Here is an 18,903-nt window from a genome sequence, read left to right as displayed (position 1 = left end):
TATTCTTGAATGTCATTTAATGTTGAATATTAAAAAAGAAATGTAGTTAATTCGAATTTCATATGACATATATATTAACTTTTCGTTTGAGAGAATTTGGAAGACATTACATTCGTCAATTTACACGAATAATAAAATTGGTATTAAAAAGGAAAATTATAATGCAATTGTATATTTATACTTGGCAATGTGAGAAACGTTAATTGACTCGCTCCTGTCGAAGAAAGAATTAAATAATAAAAATCGATTTCAGATTAGAAAGATTCCATTCCATCGAATATCGAGTACTACTTTTGAAATATTTTATAACGCGCCGTCGCAGAGGCGCCGCCGAATGAAATTTTGAAAAGCCACGTTGTTCCCGGAAACAAGGAATTTTCTTGGCGCGAATTAGGGGGGCACCTTGTACGAAGCCAATTCTCACGGCACGGCCTCTCGTGGGAGAATACGTTTCCTTTGTTTTCGAACGAAAGCAGCGATGAAACGCGGTTTTTTATCGGGATGACACCATTTCGTCGAGTGGAATTTCATTGTGGGATGAAAAAGGAAATAATATATGTATACAAAAAATTGCTAATTTCGGAGAATATGGACGAAACAACGATCATATATATATACTTTGCTGTTGTGTCTGTAGATATTTTTGAAATAATATTCTCGTGAAATAATCGTGGATTATTTTAAAACGTGGGTTGGGAAAAGTGTTCGTTAAATATCGCGAAATAAAACGAATTACCGTTCGAAGTAATATTTTACGTGATCTCGTTCGAGGAGCGTTTTCCATACGTGTAATCGCAAGATTTATCAATCGTGAAATATTTATTTTACGTCTTTTCTTTCGAATTATCCATTTCCAAAGTATATAAAAGTATCAATTTTAATCCACTTTCTAATCTGTTTTGCTCGTTTATATATACGTAATAAAGGCGCGACTCGTATCCTGTTATATTTACGTTTCGAATTAAATGTCACGCGATCGGTGTTTCGTTTCGTTCTTGTTTTCGTTTTCGACGCGAGCTCAGTCGAACGAAGGCATCGGCACGATTCACATCTAAATAACGTCGTAGTTTCTTCCTCTATTATACTCTTTATCTATCAATTAAACCACTTTACTCGCACAATTTTAAATAGTTCGACAATTACACGCAATTTCCACGCTTTTTCCATCTAACGACTCCTTCTTTTTATTCCAGAAGCAGGAAAAATTCAATTCCGGCGGGACCATCCACAATGATGGATAATATAAATTTCAATTTCTCTCTCTATGCGGACTTATTACCCCGACCAATTGGGGGCTAGTTCGAAGTCTTCTCTCTCCCTTGGCAAAAATTAACGCTGTCTATCGGATTATTCCGTCGTCTTACTCCACCCGGAGAGACGTAATCTAATTTCTGCTGCCCGGAACAAACCTTCGTTCCGTGCGTTTCACCTTCCGAAAGGAGTGAGTGAGAGAGAGAGAGAGAGAGAAAAGAAAGGCCGAATCGTGCTTCGAGTGAGAAGAGAGATATGCACGCGAGTGTATGCACGTCTCTGTGCACGAGCGTGTGTTGCGCGAGAGCACGGATTAGGGGTCGTCGTCTTGTACGAGAGAGGCAAATTATATTAGTCCCTTGGGATTTTACCAGCACGGCTTATACCCTTGCACGGTGAAAGATGCGGTATTGTCGCTGCGTTTTTCCAACGCGATCTCGAAGAAAAAGTGGATCGCGATTTAGACATGTTCGGGGAGGGAAAGCTTCTTTTCGAATTTAAACCGACCTTTGTGTCCTTTTTTAATTATGAATCGAGACAGGGAGTTCGAGTTTGTTAGGGTTGTTAAAAAGGAGGGAGAGGAGGGGGAGGGGAGGGGAAAGAGAAAGGTTTCTCGCTTGTATCGGGTTAATTAATGCTCGAGGCGCGATTTGAAATCCGAAGGGAATTTCTTCTTGGTCGATTTGGATTCTTTGGAATTTTTTTTTTTTTTTTTTCATTCTTTATTCCTTCATCGAATTGTTCCCGCAGTTTTTCGATTGCGATGAGGGAAAATTGGTAGGGGAATTTGAATTATCTGTTGAGAATTCTTTGTTACGCGTGCAACGATCCATGGAATGTATATATATATATTATTTTTCAGTGAAATTTTAACGATTAATAATTCACATTTTATAAAGAAACTTTCACGCGCGATAGTACAATGGATTGCGCTCGAGTACTTTCACGAGTCTCCTATTGTATACGATAATTCCACCTGTAAAATTTAAAAGTAAGGATTAAATCAAATTAAAACCACGATGACATTCAATCTCGAAAAAGAAATTCCGATTTCTCTCAAAAGAGACCGGCAGAAATCCATTTCAAGCGAGCAAAAGCGAAGGTTAATTTGCATAGAAATCTTAACGTTGCATCCTCCCCTCCCGTGAAACGTGAGAACAAAAATTCTTAGGATATCCCGGGCAACGATAACGCTAATTGAATCCCTTCCGATATTATTATTCTCCTAACCTCATCTCTCGTTTGTGTTCGTGTCGTTGTTTCGTGTCGCGCGAAAAAGCGCAGAGATCGAAGAAGAATAAGAAGAAGAAGAAGAAGAAGAAGAGCGATAACAATGGTGATTCGAGTGGAAGTGTTTCTTTCGAAGCGTATACGCGCGTTACGGAAGTTACGAAATTACGAGTTTGACGAGGAGGGGAGAGGAGGAGAGCAGAGTGGATCACAATGCCCTATTTTATATCGGGGATCGCGTTGAATAATTTATACAACTCGTGACGCGAACGAAATCAGCTCATCATTTTAGCCCCCTCCCCCTCCTCCTCCTCCTCCCTCCCTCTCCTCCTCATTCAATTCGGGATCTATTGTAAAGTAACCATTAATAATATCTTCTAGGTCACGTTAACCGTTTTACCTCCACCTCCACCTGCCCAACTATTAATCAGAGTTATTTCCATTTATATCATAATTTCGCGGATGCACCGGCCACGCGAGATAATCTGCATGTGAATATAACGAATTTGCACCTGCGTTTACCAAGTGTTTCGTTTATTTCGCGCGCGTGTGTGTGTGTGTGCGTGTGTGTACAAATGTGGTGGAATCGGTGAAATTTATTAAATCGTGTTCACGAGGTTATAAACTTCTCCCGGTGTGTGTAATTCATTTACTTTTTTCCCCTCGAAATTTAGAAGAAGTAAGAGAGAAATATCGTGTTCCTGTAAGAAAGGAATTAAATTTTTCGAGCGTTGTAAACGATCGATGGAATCGAGCGGGATCTCGCGACACGTTTCCCTTCCTTCGATTGATCTTTTATTCCACCGCCATTGTATAAATCGGCATCGTTGCTCGGAGCGCTCGCGTGATTTTCCAGCCCGACCTATCTGCTGGAAATTTACACGATGTTACAGGGAGGTTCGTAACGGGTAACGTCGTAAACTAGGAAATGATGTTACAAGTAGTTTCAAAGTTGCTGAACTTTGGCCTTCGTTCCTTTTTTTTTTCTTTTTTTTTTTTTTTGGTGAAACTTCGTGCACGCGTATCTTTCGTGTTCGACGAGTGACGAGTGACGAGGGACGAAATTCAATTCGCCAACAGGATATTTTTTTTCTTTCCGTTATTTAGTTAATAATTAATGAAGTGATAAGTTAATTAACGAATAATATATGTATATATATATATATCGATGATCTCAGTCAGATGGGCAGAGAATATAATTTAAGAAAACTTTAGAGAAGTTGCTTGGTTCTTGCAATTAACTTGAACCGAACTTCATTCCAACTAATTCCTTACAGAACTCTATAAAGTCACTTACAATTATGCCGCATTAAATTTGCAGAAGTAATATCCCTAATATATACGCCGCGTTTGAGCTTTGCCGTGTTTGAATAAAATCTTCGAGGAAGAAAATGTCTTATTTCGTTTGTTAAATTAGTTTGATACTTGTTGCAGCGATTATTTTATATTCCATCATTCCCTGCATAGAACTGCAATTTCCCTTTTGATACAGTTTTCTGATCGCGATTATTTTGTTGTTAAAATCAAAATCAAAATGTTTTCTTCTTTTTATGTGGCGAACGAATAAAATTAAAATTAGAATAATATCAATATTTATAATTTCTATTCGAGTAGAAAAAATTATATATACAGATTTTGTCAGACGTGCTTTCGACAGTATTTTCACGCATATATACATATATATATATATAAACGATCAAGTGTGCGCGGCAATTAATTTATTACTCCCTCCTTTGAAACATTTAACCCTAACTGACGATTAATTACCTCAAACATAATTCCCCCGAGGACTTAGGACTTTTGTTGTGAACAAGGTACTTGCTTTAATGAAGCTAAAGTGCAAGAGAATACAAGTTATTAACATCCGTGTGCATGGAACAATTTAATGATTAATACGCTTCAGATGAATTGGTGAAATTCGCAATCAAAATCCATCCCTTTCTTTCCTGTAACGACTCAACTCTTCGTGTAACTTGAGAAAATTTACGTGTAAAAAAGAAAGAACAGTTAATTCCTCCACTTCTGCAATTACCAAACTGCGAATTAAAAATATGATCGTACGTAAAATTTGGCATTATTAACGATCGTTTATCATTTTAAAAATTTAATCGATTATTATCGGCCCATCAGCGTTGAATCAAAGAATCATCCCTCCAGAGGAGATAATCGGTAATAACACTCGGCCCTATCCTTCTCCTGTATTTCTATGGATCATCGTATTTCATTCATCGATCGATTTACACCGCGCATTCAATTATCGACCGCGCCGTTTGCATTCCATGGATCCATCCGTTTGCACGGTGTTCCTCTTTGTCTCCCCGCCATATTTTTCTTCGAACGGAAGTCCACGATGGGACGATTATTTCGAGCGCGATGACTTTTGTCGCGTTTCGTTTCCATCGATATTGCGAGTGAAATATCATAATAATTATTCGGTTAATTTACTCGTGTAGAAGATGTATCGTATGACACGGAGTCTTTTGAAAAAGCAATCGGTGTTTCCTTTTATTTTTTATTCTAAAGTAAAAAAATATTGAATTGGAAAGTATTACAAAGTAAGGGAAAAAAACGGTAAAACAAATATTATATTTGAGAACGTTTCTTTCTCTGGGCAAGTTGTTCGAGTTAAAAGAAGCATAGATGATCTTTTTTTTAAGCATAACTTTGTTCGAACGAAGTTCCAGTTAGTTTCGATCAAGGATTGATAAGACTTGTTAACAAAAACGTGTAATGAAGCATTTCATTCTTATGCCAATCCCTTAATTTGTTCTAAAAAATTAAAAACTATAAAAAACTATATCCATCATACGAAAAACTTTAACGTTCAATGAAAAAGGAAACAGTGAATTAGATATTAAAAAGAAAAACGTTTGTCGCGAACCAAAAATTCCAAATATTCCAAGCGCGAGATTAAGAGACGTGTGCACGCTCCGTTCGACAAGCGTCGAAGCGCACTGCCTCCGCGACCAACTCCTCTTCCCTCGCGATATTTTCCTACGCGTTCCTTTCGCGCGAAAAACACACCTCTCCCCTCCCCTCCACTCCAAACTCCGTAACCGATGCATGCCGGAGGCGACGAGCGATCGAGCGGTGGGCAGTTTCGAAACATGGACGAATCCTGTTGAAAACGGTGGCAACCGCTCTCCCCCTCGAAAGTTGGTGGCCACGCGCCCGAGATAAATCGCCGAGACCAGCGCCGGAATCCGCAACTGACGCGTCGAGTTTCGCGTTAGTTGGCGAATAAAGCGGCCGATTTTCACACGAGCGCTTCGAGGGGTCGAGTCGAGGACCGATTCCTCTTGTTTCCAGGAAACGGGCGGATTGAAGCGGCGTTGAAAGGCGCTCGTCTCGATTCCCTTAGCAATATTATACAAGATGTAATTTTGGAAATTTTGCGAGCTCGAAAGTGGGAAATAGAAATTGAAAGATTCGAGAATATAGATGGATATATTTGGAAGGAAGGAAGGAAGGATTGCAATTATATATAAATATATATATATAGTGAATTTCAATCTCTTCCTGTCTTTCATTCGATTAATTTTTTTTTTTTTTTTTAGAGATTCATCGAGCGACGCGTTCGATTTAGGATTTTAATCGCGTTTGAACGTGGTCGCAAAATCAATATCTCCTCGGTTTCGAATGTAAAATTAAATCGGTATTGTACGGCTCTTCTACGTATCTGTAATTCCAACGATGACATTTATCTTGATACGGTTATAACGTTGCATTAAGTAATTGCCTTCTTATTTAATTAACGAACGATCGCGAGGAGGGATTGTTACCCTCTTAAAAATACACGATTCTCGTATGGATATAAATTTGTTTCATCTTACAAAACGTTTCGATATATATTTATTCAACCCGTGACACCGAGTATTTGCAAACATCCGATGAATTTATCACAAATATTGACGAAAGAAAAAAGGAAGAACGCTAATATAATTGTGTCTCGATAAAAAGGGGGACAATCCTTGAAATCGCGACTGTCGAGACAAATTGAATTTGTCGAAACCAAACAATGAATGAATGAATGAATGAACGAATGAATAAAATAAAACGAAAGATTAAATTAAAAAAAAAAAAAGGAACGATGAAAGTTGTCGATAGCACAAAGTGCTATCACGAAAATTTAATGTCTTTTGCCAATTTACCGGAAATGCATTATTTTATTATACCTGTCAGTATCGGATGACGCGATACTCGTTGCACGAAATTTCCAACCCCGTTATTATCGCGGATGATTTAATCATTCCCCCCGGTTATTAATGCACGTTATTAACATTTTATTTTCATTATCTAATTCCCCGTGAAATCACCGCTAATTAAAAGTGCTTGTCGCGGAGCGCAGTTATGCACCCGTTGTGTTGTAACAATTACCGTGGAGTTTGTAATTAACTTGGAGCATTTGTACAGCTTTAGAAAATATATTATCTTTTTTTCTCTCCGCCCATCCCTCCTTTTTTAAACTCTATTGTTGCGTTGAAAGGCGGTAGCTGGTCGGAATGGAGAAAAAAAATATATATCAAGTAACGGCAGAAACGTATCTGTTGACGCGTTTCTGGATAGCAATAAATTAATCTTAAATTAGAAGTCAATAATTTCTTCTTTTTCCCCTCTTCTTCTGTTCTCAATCTCTCTTCCAATTATTAGAAAAAATTTATTTACAAAAATTGAAATACGTTAAATGCTAAATGATTTTTTTCTCATTGTGTTTACAAATTAATTAAAACAGTTCTATTATTTTGCAATCTCACAAATAAAATCGATCATTGTACGGGAGGATATTTTACGGACATTTTCTTTTTAATTTTTCGAATTTCGTAAAATGACGAGAAACTCGATCGAAATTCAGCGGTGTTAACGTTTCAAGGGGATTTCAGGATTTTACATCCGCGTCATTTTATTATCCTTATCAGCGTCAACGTGCAATTAGAATCATTTATCGCATACCGTTGCAAACCGTGCTAGATTTGACGCATTAGCTCCCCCCCGTGAAATTTAATAATACTCGAGGGCGAATTTTTATTGGCGCTTGAACCGTAAGTGGCCTCGTCTCGCCTCGCCTTGCCGCGATATTGTCGTGACGGTATGCAGGGTAATCTATCAAGAACAAACCACTTGATCAAATTTCTCACGATTAAGGGGATGAAATTTTTTTTTTTTTTCACGTGGAGCTCGGAATCTTTTTTCTTCTTAGAAGGCGATGGAACCACTGGTATATTTTCTATATATAATGAAATAATGCGCGCTCGATTATTTGTTATGTTTATTTTAATTTAGAGGAAATTAATGAATCGATATTTCTTAAACGATATAATTGAAGAAATGGTAGAATCTGCGTAGCCTTGAAAATATCGTGAAACGTGGAATTTAATTTATTGTTTGCGAATGTTCGTGAAGATTGGACGTATTTCGACGTCGCTTAGAAAAAGATTGGAAAATGATTTTGGTCGAAAGATGTTCGCACCTCGCGGGACACGGGTTGTTGTATCTTTAACAACGAGGGGGGTAATTACGCATTCTATTTCAGCCAGAGCAACGCGGTACAAGAATACGAGACCCGACTGCACCAAAATGAAACTACACCGTTTTCCGTGTATATGAAAAGTGTTTAAACTTTACGGTATCGTTTATCTAAGTGAAGCGAAAAATCGCTGTGTCGTTAATAAAATCGTTATTCACCCGAGGATGATAAATCGTATCCCGAATCAGCTTGGAGAAATTGTTTCTACAATTTTTTTTTTTGTTCCTCATTTTATTGAAAAATCATTCCTTAAATTTTTGGAGGAAAGGAAAAAAAAAGAAACATGGAGGAAAAATAGAACATGGCGATGATGGTACAAATTGTTAAATATTCCACCGATTCACGATAACATTTTACCCGGTTAAAAGAATTTTGGAATGTAAATGAAGCAGCTCGTGCGTGGAAACGTTTTTTATCCCAATTAAACATTTTGGGATGTAAATGAAGTATCTTGTATCTCACTGTGGAAAAAAACCCCCCCCCCCCCCTCCTCCTTTTTTTTTATTAAACAACTCCGTTTCCAACCAAATCTATCCAATTAACTTAAACCGACCAAGTTGATCGTGAAATAATAATACGTGATATTCGGGATTATTTGCTCGACTCGATACGCTTTCTTCTTCGATTAACCAATCCCTCGATTAACCAATCCTCTAGAAAAAGGAGCGCCGATGATTAATACGCGGATCCACTTCCACGCAGGGTTCAAGTGTTCTCAAAACACAGGTAGAGTTAGATTTTCTTTTCTTCTTCTTCTTCTTCTTCTTCTTTTGAACGCGAAGTGGGATCTCGAGGAAGTGACAATTATCAGATTAAAATCTTGACCCCGGTTGTTCGAGGACCCGGTGGAACGTGTTCCGTTTGCCTCGAGCTCCACTGGTTTGTGCAGTAGAACAAATTTTGCGAATCTTTGATTTAATTAATTCCTTTTGGGTCGCGTTTAAAATGGTGGAAAATTAACGTGACGAGGAAGACGAGAGAGAGAGAGAGAGAGAGAGAGAGAGAGAAAGAGACTAGGAAAAGAGATTGATCTTGCGAGAACGAGGAGAATATTTGATCAAAGGTAGGGAATAATTTAATCGTTTTCTTTGAATATTATTATCGGATTCTGTTCAAAGAATCTGTTTACCATCGATCGATAATTGTGATAATTAACGAATTGCCGATGAATTGTAGGGTTGGATCGTTTCGATTGCTTGGCCTATGATTATTATCATAGGCGAGCATGGTCGAACGAAGATTTAGGTAAACTTTATTATTATCTTTCTAGATGTCGTTCTAAGGAAATTTTATTAATATAAATGCTTGGACCAATTTTATTTTAATCACAATAATTGAACGCTAATTAATCACACGCGTAAAGAATCATTCTTAATTGAATCTAACTTCAAATAAATATCTTCTCCTTTTTCGAATATACTTTTAAACCTGATACATAATTAAATTCCTTCGATATATTACTCGAACTCTTGGACATTCTGTCATCAAAATTAAAATTACTTACGTCTAATCTTTTTCTTCTCTTCAAATAGATACCAACTGCTGAACTCTCTCTATATATATTTTCTTTAATAACGCATTGCTCGAAACCACTTAGAGATAAGTAAACGTCAAGATTAATCTCGAAACGAGATCGTACCACGAGATCACCTCGAACTCGTATAATCGTCAATTTCATAAATCGTTGAATCGTTTGCTTAAAAAAAAAAAAAGAAAGAAAGTAAGAAAGAAAGAAAGGAAGGAAGGAAGGAAAGAAAAAAGAAAACGAAATAACACCGCGTTGACGTTTTCTCTCTGTAATTTTAAACATATGCACCGTGTTGGATTACATCCAGCGAGGCGAGTTATAGTTGCGCATCGTGCGCTCGCTCGATTCGAAATAGAATGACTCATAGACAAAGACCTTGTTCTAATTCAAAAACGAAACACGGAAAAGCTGTGGACCGTGTCCGAGTCACATCGCGGATTTTACGAGACACGTTACGCTCCCGGTTTATTTCTGCACGGGCAGAATTTCAGAAAGGTGTTAAATACCGTGACGGATACGATACGAGCGGCCATTTTCTTGCGCGCGGAAAATTGATACCGCGCAATCCTCCTTTTCTCCCCGAATTCTCGCCGAAGGAGAATTTAATATCCCCTTCTCCTTTCGCATTCTTACTCTTACGTAAAATGTATTCGTTGCACAATAAAAAAAATCTTCCTTTCCCAAACGCGATTAACATTATTATTATTATCATTATTATTAAACGAGCAGAGCAAACTCGAATGAAGAAGAAAAAATGTCTCCACACCTTGTTTCTTTCCCAAATAAAATGCCAGGATCAAGAGATTCAAAATGGCGTGAAGAAAAAATAAAGAGGATCGTTGAGGAGTAAGTATCGGCTGTTTCCCAAACGAGGGACGATAATCGAGGATCAGGGTGTAATCGAGGGGTGTATCATAAGTGGCGGTGGCAATTAGTATCCTCGCGCTGCAGCCATCGTCAGCAGCCTCGGATTCTAAAGTGCCGTTTTCGCGACTCTATCTCGTCTCGAGGAACTAATTCGACGAAAACCATAAGAACGGACGTTTGGCTACATCCCACGGCATTAAGGGCGTTCTCTCTCTCTCTCTCTCTCTCTCTCAGGGGGAGGGGGAGAGGAGTATGGTGGGCGAGGGGCGGCGCGGCGAGTCAGCGGGTTTCCGAGTCGTCGTCGTCGAGTCGCCTGGAAATAGCTTTGGCAACGAGAGAAGAACCGAGAGAAGGCGGCCGTCTTGCTTCGTGAGATCGCTAACGTGTTGCTTTTTCAAACCGCCCCGCCCCCCGCCCCGGCCAATATAGATCATACCGCTAACGATTCCTATTACAGCTGTCGTTCACCACGTAATAACCGAGACTTTGTTGAATTTCGTGGGTTGGTCGAATGGGTTCTCGTTTGTGGATTCGATTTCGTATCGCGTGTCTATTTGAGAATCGTGTGTGATTTTTCGATGGATGGTTTCTTTTTTTTTTTTTTTAATTCGTATCGAATAATGTCGAAGCGAGTCGATTTCGAACGAGTCGGGTCGAGAAGTCGTGTTCGTTAATGATTTTGAATCGATCATTCGTAATATATATAGTTGGAATCAAGAATGAAAGTTGATCATGAGACGTTGAAATCGGGGTTACAGTCGATTCGATGGAAAGGAATCGAATTAAAACTCGTAGGCGTTGCATAAACCGTGGATCAAGCGAAAGATTTTGGATATTTTTATCGTATCGGATAAAATAATGCATCCCTTTATTATTCGAATACTCCACGCGCTACGTTTGAATCCCGTCTCTTACGAAAGTTAAGGGATAATTAATCACCTTGCTGCTAGGTAATTAATTAATGTTCAATTTAATGGAAAGGTTGTAATTAGTCGAAGCGCAAAACGAAATTTATAGAATGTATTTACGTAAGAAATAATTAGGTGCGTCCGCGTGGAAAATGAGGTAATTGATCCACATCCGTTGATCCACGCACATTTTAAAAAAAAAATGATAACGATTAATCCGATTCGTGAATTCGAGTTTCGTAATCGGATAATTATTCCCTTTCGGTCGTTGGATTCTTGGATCAGAATGATTTGTTTCATTTTGCTCGATGTTCATCTTTTTTTTTTTTTTTTTTTTCGTTTCGAACATTGTCGAGTCAACTGTTTCACCACGCCCTCCCTCATCATCAATCGTCAATCGTATTACAAACAACAATCGTCCAAAAGGACGTATGAAAATTCTATCTTTTTTCTATCTTATATTTTTACCTTCGTTCATTATGCGAAACTCGCGGTTTCGAGTTATTTTTCATCACCTCAAAACGAACTCCATCCCTTCTTTCATGTCCAGGTGGATGGTCGTGCGAGATTTTTTTTTTTTTTTTTCTATTCTGGACGCGTGCGCGTTGCAAAAACACGGAATTTCGTTAAGTATCACTATTTTGAAACTGTACATCCATTAAAAACATCGCGTCAACAATGGTCCAAAACCCGTGGATTCTCGTTGTCCACTCAGTGATTTTCCTTTTCCCTTTTTCCTCGAAATTTCTCTTTTCTTTTTTTTTTCCCTCCCCTTTTTTTCTCTAGTAATTAACTCGAAAATGCTAACACCGTGGAATACGATGCGCATAACGGTATCGTAAGGTCGGCACTTTTTTAATTTCTTTCCTGTTTTTCTTTCTTTCTTTTTTTTTTCTTTTCACCCTCTTTTTAAATCACACGTGTACATCCCGCTTGTTTAAAATTTTTAGTCATCACGATATGATTTTACGTTGACGTGTATTAAAATCGAATGCATCGTTCGGTATCGAGAAGGAAAAAGAGATTCGTGTGATTAATATGAATCAATTTCAAGGATGAAATTGCTTCAGAAACTGTTCAGAAGAAATTGCGCTCCTTGTTAATAATGAACGCAAATATTTTTGTTATTATAAAGAAATAGATTTAACTGTTTCATAATTTAAATTAGATCGCTGTATAATTGCTTGCCGAGAAAGGGAACAAATTATCTGTACTGTATAAATAAAAAATGAGATAGAAAGATAATTTTATATCATCATATGTATAACGTGAATTGATTATCGAATATTACGTTTTGAATTCGTTACGAATAACGAAAAAAGCTTGTCGAGACATACGTAATTATCAAGCCTTTGACAGATCCGTTTCGCAAGTTTAACGTTTAAGTTTGTGAAACCGAATAATTTCTAATCAAACGTTTGATCAGAGTATAAAGCAAGGATAATTATAGCGGTGGTCGTTTTGTTTCCTTTATTTCGTTTTCGTGTAACGTTTGATACACAACGTGACGTGGCCTGTTTGTATTCCTTTCAGCTTCCGGATAGTTTGATCGTGTTTGATCGAATGGAAAGGGAAACTGTAGAGAGTGAAATGGGACAGAATATGGTAAAAAAAAATAAATAAATAACTTTATCGAGCTTTTATCGTTTTAAAAATCGTTTGTCAAGATAGAGGAATTCGTTATTGATAGATATTACAGTATTGGAAAGAACAACATCGTGGAATATACATGTTAAAAAAATTTGTAAAAATTTTATGAATAACAGATACAATTGTCGAAAAATGAAAAGAAAAATGGAAAGTTTTGTTCACAAGTTTTACGAGTTTTATTTAATATTATACAATTTCTTGCGTATAATTCGAAGGATAGAGTTTTTCTTCGAGCACGTTGGAACGAATTTGTTATTTAATCGAGGGGAATGCTGGTAGATTAATCGTGGTTTGACGACGGTTCTGGTAGCGATCGTTTATAATGGGTATCCGATAGATCGAAAGTTTGCCGTATCAATCTGTCTTAACCACGTGCTCGACACGATTAGGCTAATCATTCATCTCCATCATGATTCATAAGTGTTTTCGTAATTTCGCGTCTAATGGATCAAGCACGAGCTAATTATTATTAACCTCCCTTAAGAAAATCACGATTTGAGCTAGTGTTTGTTCAAATTTTATTCAAATTCAATCGGTCCACTTAAATCTTCTCTACTAAATACAATCGAGCTTTAAAAATTTAAAACTCAATCCCCGCGAAAATTGCCGTTTACTCTGAAAACAACTTCGAACGTGAACAAAAAAAAAAAAAAAAATCCCCCTCTTGTCCCTCTCTCCATCTTCGCTCCACTCGATCGAGATTTTCGAGAATCCGACTCGAAACACCTGTTACAAAAATTTCTCCATCGAGGCAAAAAATCCCACGAGGCAAAACGAAACGTCTCATTATCCACCTCCTCCCCTCCACTAGCCCCCTGTCAACGCGAAAAAATTATAAAACAGGGACAAAAGAGAGTGGAGTGGAGGAAGGAAGAGGGAGGGTGAAGAAGAAGCCCCAAGGGGGCGAGGAGAGGGGTCTTTGCCACGAGAAGAGCAGCACGTGTCGAGCTCGATTCCGATACCTCGCTGCTCCCTTTTCATATCCACGTTTCTTTTCCACCGCCTCGTTAACCTTGCGCTACAGAAACGACACGGGCAACAGGCGGTTTTCTTCCCGCCGCTTCGTTAGACACCTGGCCTATGGATGAACGCGCGGAATAATTGAGAGAGGGGGAGGATCGCTTTAACGCGAATTCTTAATTACGATCCTGTGAATACACGCGGTGGATGTCATTGAGAGAGACGAAGGGGAAAAAGAAAAGTGGAAGAGGAGGGAAGGAAAGAAAGGCGAGACCTGGTTTCACCTCGTTGAAGTTTCACCGCCCTGGAGGGAGGGGGGGGGTGAGGTGTCTCGACACCTCCCAAGGATATTTATATAACCCAATTTTCGAACCCGATGGTAAATAGAGGAGGGGAGGGGTGGTGTGTAGGCCACCCTGTCCCTTTCATCCCCCTGTTGTTCGAAAATATTTGCCCGGACAAACACAACCAGACGGTTTCCCATTAACCGGTGCGCCGGGGAGTGGGGATGGAGAGTGAAAGGAAAAAAGGAAAAAGAGAAAGAAAGAAGGGAAGGAAGAAAAAGGGAGGGGGGGGAGGAAAAAAAGGAGAACGAAAAAAAAAGTGGAACTGGTCTTTTTTTTCTCTTTCAGCCGGAAAGCTTACGGCGCGTTGCAGTGGGAATTTTAAACTGCTGCCCCGGCTGCCCGTTCGAGTGGGCTGGACTTTAGAGCTGGAGGATATACATGGTGAAAGTTTTGGTGAGTGATCGTTGAATTCTTTTTTTCCTTTTTTTTTTTTTTTTTGTCTCCTCTTTTCGCCCAACGTATTTTGGAATAATAGTATGTTTGTAATCTTTCCATTCTTTCTGTTTATTCGTTTGTTTATTTATTCTTGAATGAACGTATACGAATTGCATACGTTCTGTGAATGTTTATAATTTTCGATTTATTCGTTTTCACGAACGAATCTTTTCCTATTCTGGAATTTCAATGGGATCACTTTTTACGTGTATCCTTTGCCCCTATATCTAAGTGATACTAACGAAACAAAGACGTTCATTGCTCGAGAAACGATCGATACGTCGTAAAAATTCGACGAGAGCAATAATCCCCTCCCTCCTCCCTATTCGCCTCTGAATTTCCCTCGAATTTCGATCGTTGGCCGCAATTTTCTCCTCCTGCCACGATTCTTCCCCGATCCTCAGAGCGCGGGGAGTGGTGGCCTTCCTGTTTACGTGCAAATTTTACGCGTGCATCTCCCTTATCCCCGGCTGCTCCCGTTTCCAAAGTGCGGGTCGCTTGCTCGCGGTTGAAATGCGTGCCACGGAAACGTTGCTACACTTTTGCCACGAGCAAGCGTTGGTGTTTGGCGGGGGAAACACGCCCAATTCTCCTCCCTCTCTCTCCCTCTTAATGCCGCGCACAATGCACGGTTGCCGTTGTCGGGTGAATTTCGCGACTCTCTCGAGTATATCGGTGGCAAACGAACCGTTCCCCAACGAATGTTTCAAAATTACGAATAAAGCTAAGCGCGCTTCGAGCCCCAGGTTTACCCAGCCGTGGAAAGATGGCGCGGAGAACTCCGTCCCGATCCGTTGAACCGGTTCTAGGGGAATTTTAGGGGATTAGGGGAATTGGGCTGGTTGGATAAGCAGATCGTTCCTGCTGTCTCGATCCCCGAAAGAGTTTCGAGTTTGGCGGTTTAAGGGTTTATTTTCGAAACACGATGTTTCTTTTATAACGTAACTGTTGTAATCGTAACTTGGAGGAGTTGGAATTAAAATTGGGATTCTTTTCCGTCGGTTCATTGCCGATCTCGCGAAAGAGTGACTTTAATAAATTTTTAATTAACATTCGTTAAAATTGATTACAGATGATTATTTTCGTGTGTGTGTGTGTGTGTGTGTGTGTATATATAAGGAACAAAAATAAAGATCAGAGACGCGTATAATCGTCGAAACAGTTGGTAAAAGAGTGGGAAAATTTGGCAAACGAGTATCTATCCGTGTATTTTTTACAAATTTAATCAACGAATCGTAACCGGTTCGATCGAGAAGTGGCGCGTTTAATGCGAATAAATATTAAACGAGCGGTATCGTCGTTTCTTCACAGCCCGTAGGACATATCCGGAATATTATGAATATTCATTAAGCGTATAAGCGGTGATAAAAATCGAGCCGAGTATGAAAATGAAAAATTATCCCTCGTATAAATATGGATGGCTCGTGTTAATTGTTTGAAGGAAGCGGGAAGAAGAGCACGTGCGTGCGAGGCTGTGATTCGCTCCTTTCCTTTTTTTCTTTTTTTTTTATTTTTTTATTTTTTTTTTCTCCAGACAGTTTTTATCGAGATTTTTTCGCGTGCCAAAGCTAGCGGAAAACAGCACTTTCGCCGATGGAAAATTCATTTGCATAACGTGGATCGATTGGCGTGGAAAATAAAATTAATCCTTTTCAAATATTGATCGTCCACGAACATTTGGAAATATTTTCAACTGTGAAATTCATTTTCGATCTATCAATCTCCGAACATTCGAAATAATAACCGATCTCGAATCTCTATAAACCTCGGTCGGTTCGAAACACTTTGAAAACAATTAATTATTCCACCAAAATATCCTTTCTCTTCGAAGAATATCTCTCTTGATATCCCCCCAATCAAATCCTTCTCCCCCCTAAAAAAAAAATCTACAAAAATCTTAACCGATCTCATAATCCTCGATCGATTTTCTTAATATCCCATGCCATACCCTTGATGATCCTTGAAGAAGAAATCTACCAAAAAACTTATCACCGTCAACTTCCAGCATCCAATTCGAGTCGTTCGAGATGAAATCGTCTTCGCCGAACGAACTCGAAACACCTTTCAACCGATTCTCAAAGTGCCTCTTATATATATATATATACACACACATCAAGGATCCGTCAGAATCGTGGATCCATCGAATCGTAGTGGCGCGAGAATAAGAAAAAAAAAAAAAAAAAAAAATATCGATAGGCGCGAATCGAATACCGAAGCCGACAAAGGAAACCGAAATTCTATACCGTGGAAAAATCCAGCCGTGTTCTCCCGGCCGTGAATCGAGTTATCGTTAGTCCGAGGGGTAATGGCTATTCGTCAGCTAGCGCGGAATTGCTTCTCGAAAATGGAGTGGTTGGTTATAACGCGTTATATCGGGTCTAGGCGCGATTTGAAAGTCAAATACCCGCGTGGAAGACGAAAGGGGTTCGTTCCACCGTTTCAATCAGGCAGACAGGAAGGGAGGGAGAGGGGGAGAGTGAGGGAGAGAGAGAGAGAGAGAGAGGAACCCCCGCGAGATCTCAAGACATTTCGTGGCGCGATATCTACTGCTCCTACGTAGACCGCAGACTTCATCCGATTAACGCCGACCCGGCTTCTGTAAATGCGACCCGTCTTGCCAAATTGCCTTATATCCTCGCTTAATTAAATTCTAATCGACGCCTGTTCCGCGCAACCGTGCAAAGTGCGTCCTCTTCCGATCGTTTCTTCTTTTCGATTAATCCTTTTTCACGTTGCGATACATTTATATATAATAGAAGTGATCTTTAAGCTTTTAAGACTTTGAAGCGATATTCTGTCGAGTTTCTGTTCTTTTTTTTTTTTTTTTTTCACTTGGATTTTGTAACCAGTTTTCTTGGAAACAAGCCTTTAGAAAAATAAGATGTTTCTCGTCTTAAGTTGGAACAAAGAAAATCGATGTTTTTCCTTCAAGAGTTTTATACTTTGTAAAAGTTGAGCACGCTTTGTTCACAGCACGGTGCATTTTTGTTTCTCAATTTTTTATTCGCGATTTCTGGAAAAGATATATTACCCTCCATCGATGTTCCATCGATATTTCGATCGTGAAATCCTCGATAATAATTATAGCGATAATTCTATCCTTCTTCTTCCTCTCCTTCGTTATTTCGTCTCGAAAAATCCTTCTTAAATAAAAATGGAAAATAAAGATCGCAATTTCAGACCGCCTGTGTGCAACGCTCTTTCATCTATTTATTGTTTATTTTGTTCGTTCTTAATTTAACTCTCCTCTGTTTCTCATCTTCGATTCGATCCTCGTATTCGGCGTATCATTTGTTTAATCGCAATCGATACATCGTTCTCGCCCCGGGAGAATCGATCTTAATTAATTCGAAAGAATCTCGTTGTTTGAGTTGAATTAAGTGAATGGCTGCTGATCGCGCATCAGGCATATACATTTATCATAAGATTCCTTTCTCGTGAAAGAGAAACGGAAACTCTGAGAAAACTACGTTCGATCAATTTCTCTCTTCCTCTTTCCATTTTTTCCGTTCCCTGAATCACTTTGAATTTTAATCCCCTTTTGTAATGGAATTCCTGGTGATCGATAAACTCGACTTTTACCATCGTTACAAAAATTTTTTCGTCTACATTTACCGAACGTTCAAAATATTGGACGTTACAAAATTTATTAAGAAATCGAACATGGAAGCATGGAAGAAAAGATTAACCCAACCTAACCTTTTCTTCTCTCCACTTCGTTCCTTTCGAATTTCATCCGTCTGTCTGACCGACCCTGAAACAACGCCCTTCCACCCTTCCCTCCCTCCCTCCCTCCCTCCCCCCTCCCCCCCTCTTCGTATTCCCACCGCCGCCCAACTTTTCCTCCTAAAGTCTCAAAGTTCGATTACAATCCGGATTGTCGAAAAACACCGAGCTAATTTCCGTCGAATCGATTCGCTCCAACGGCGGGGTGGAAAACACGAGGAGGGGCGGCTATCGCGTAATCGATTCGAAGGGTGAAAAGTAGGTAGGAAAGAGCGTAGGCAAAGCGCTTGGGGTTTTCGCTTCGCTTTGTTTCCAGGTGAACGGCTCGCGATGAAGGGTGCTCAGGTGGAAACGCAACCCTCTCTCCCTCACTCTCTCTCGACCCCTCGAACGTGATTCGATTTAGCGCATTCCGATTCGAACTTTTTTCGAACGGGGGAGGGGAGGGCGGATCGAAACCTCTGCCGAGCATCCGGT

At 39.3% G+C, this 18,903-nt stretch overlaps 1 protein-coding gene across 7 annotated transcripts in view; it reads left to right on the top strand.

The window, feature by feature from the left end:
- The window catches only part of LOC100865280 (uncharacterized), a 320,953-nt gene that overhangs the window by 152,611 nt on the left and 149,439 nt on the right, over positions 1-18,903 (top strand). For 6 of the 7 annotated variants that reach the window (XM_086908754.1, XM_086908752.1, XM_086908758.1 and 3 more), the window contains one exon: positions 14,551-14,658. The exons of the other annotated variant lie outside the window; for it this stretch is intronic. In XM_086908754.1, coding sequence (XP_086764880.1) covers positions 14,644-14,658 — 15 coding nt within the window. In that variant the 5' untranslated portion in view covers positions 14,551-14,643. The remainder of the gene's footprint in view (positions 1-14,550; positions 14,659-18,903) is intronic. 7 annotated transcript variants of the gene reach the window in all.

Source organism: Apis florea, unplaced genomic scaffold (assembly GCF_048593485.1).
Source record: "Apis florea isolate Af1SG1 unplaced genomic scaffold, ASM4859348v1 contig_3081_pilon, whole genome shotgun sequence".
Classification (NCBI taxonomy): domain Eukaryota; kingdom Metazoa; phylum Arthropoda; class Insecta; order Hymenoptera; family Apidae; genus Apis; species Apis florea.
This window is presented reverse-complemented; position numbering and strand designations above follow the sequence as displayed.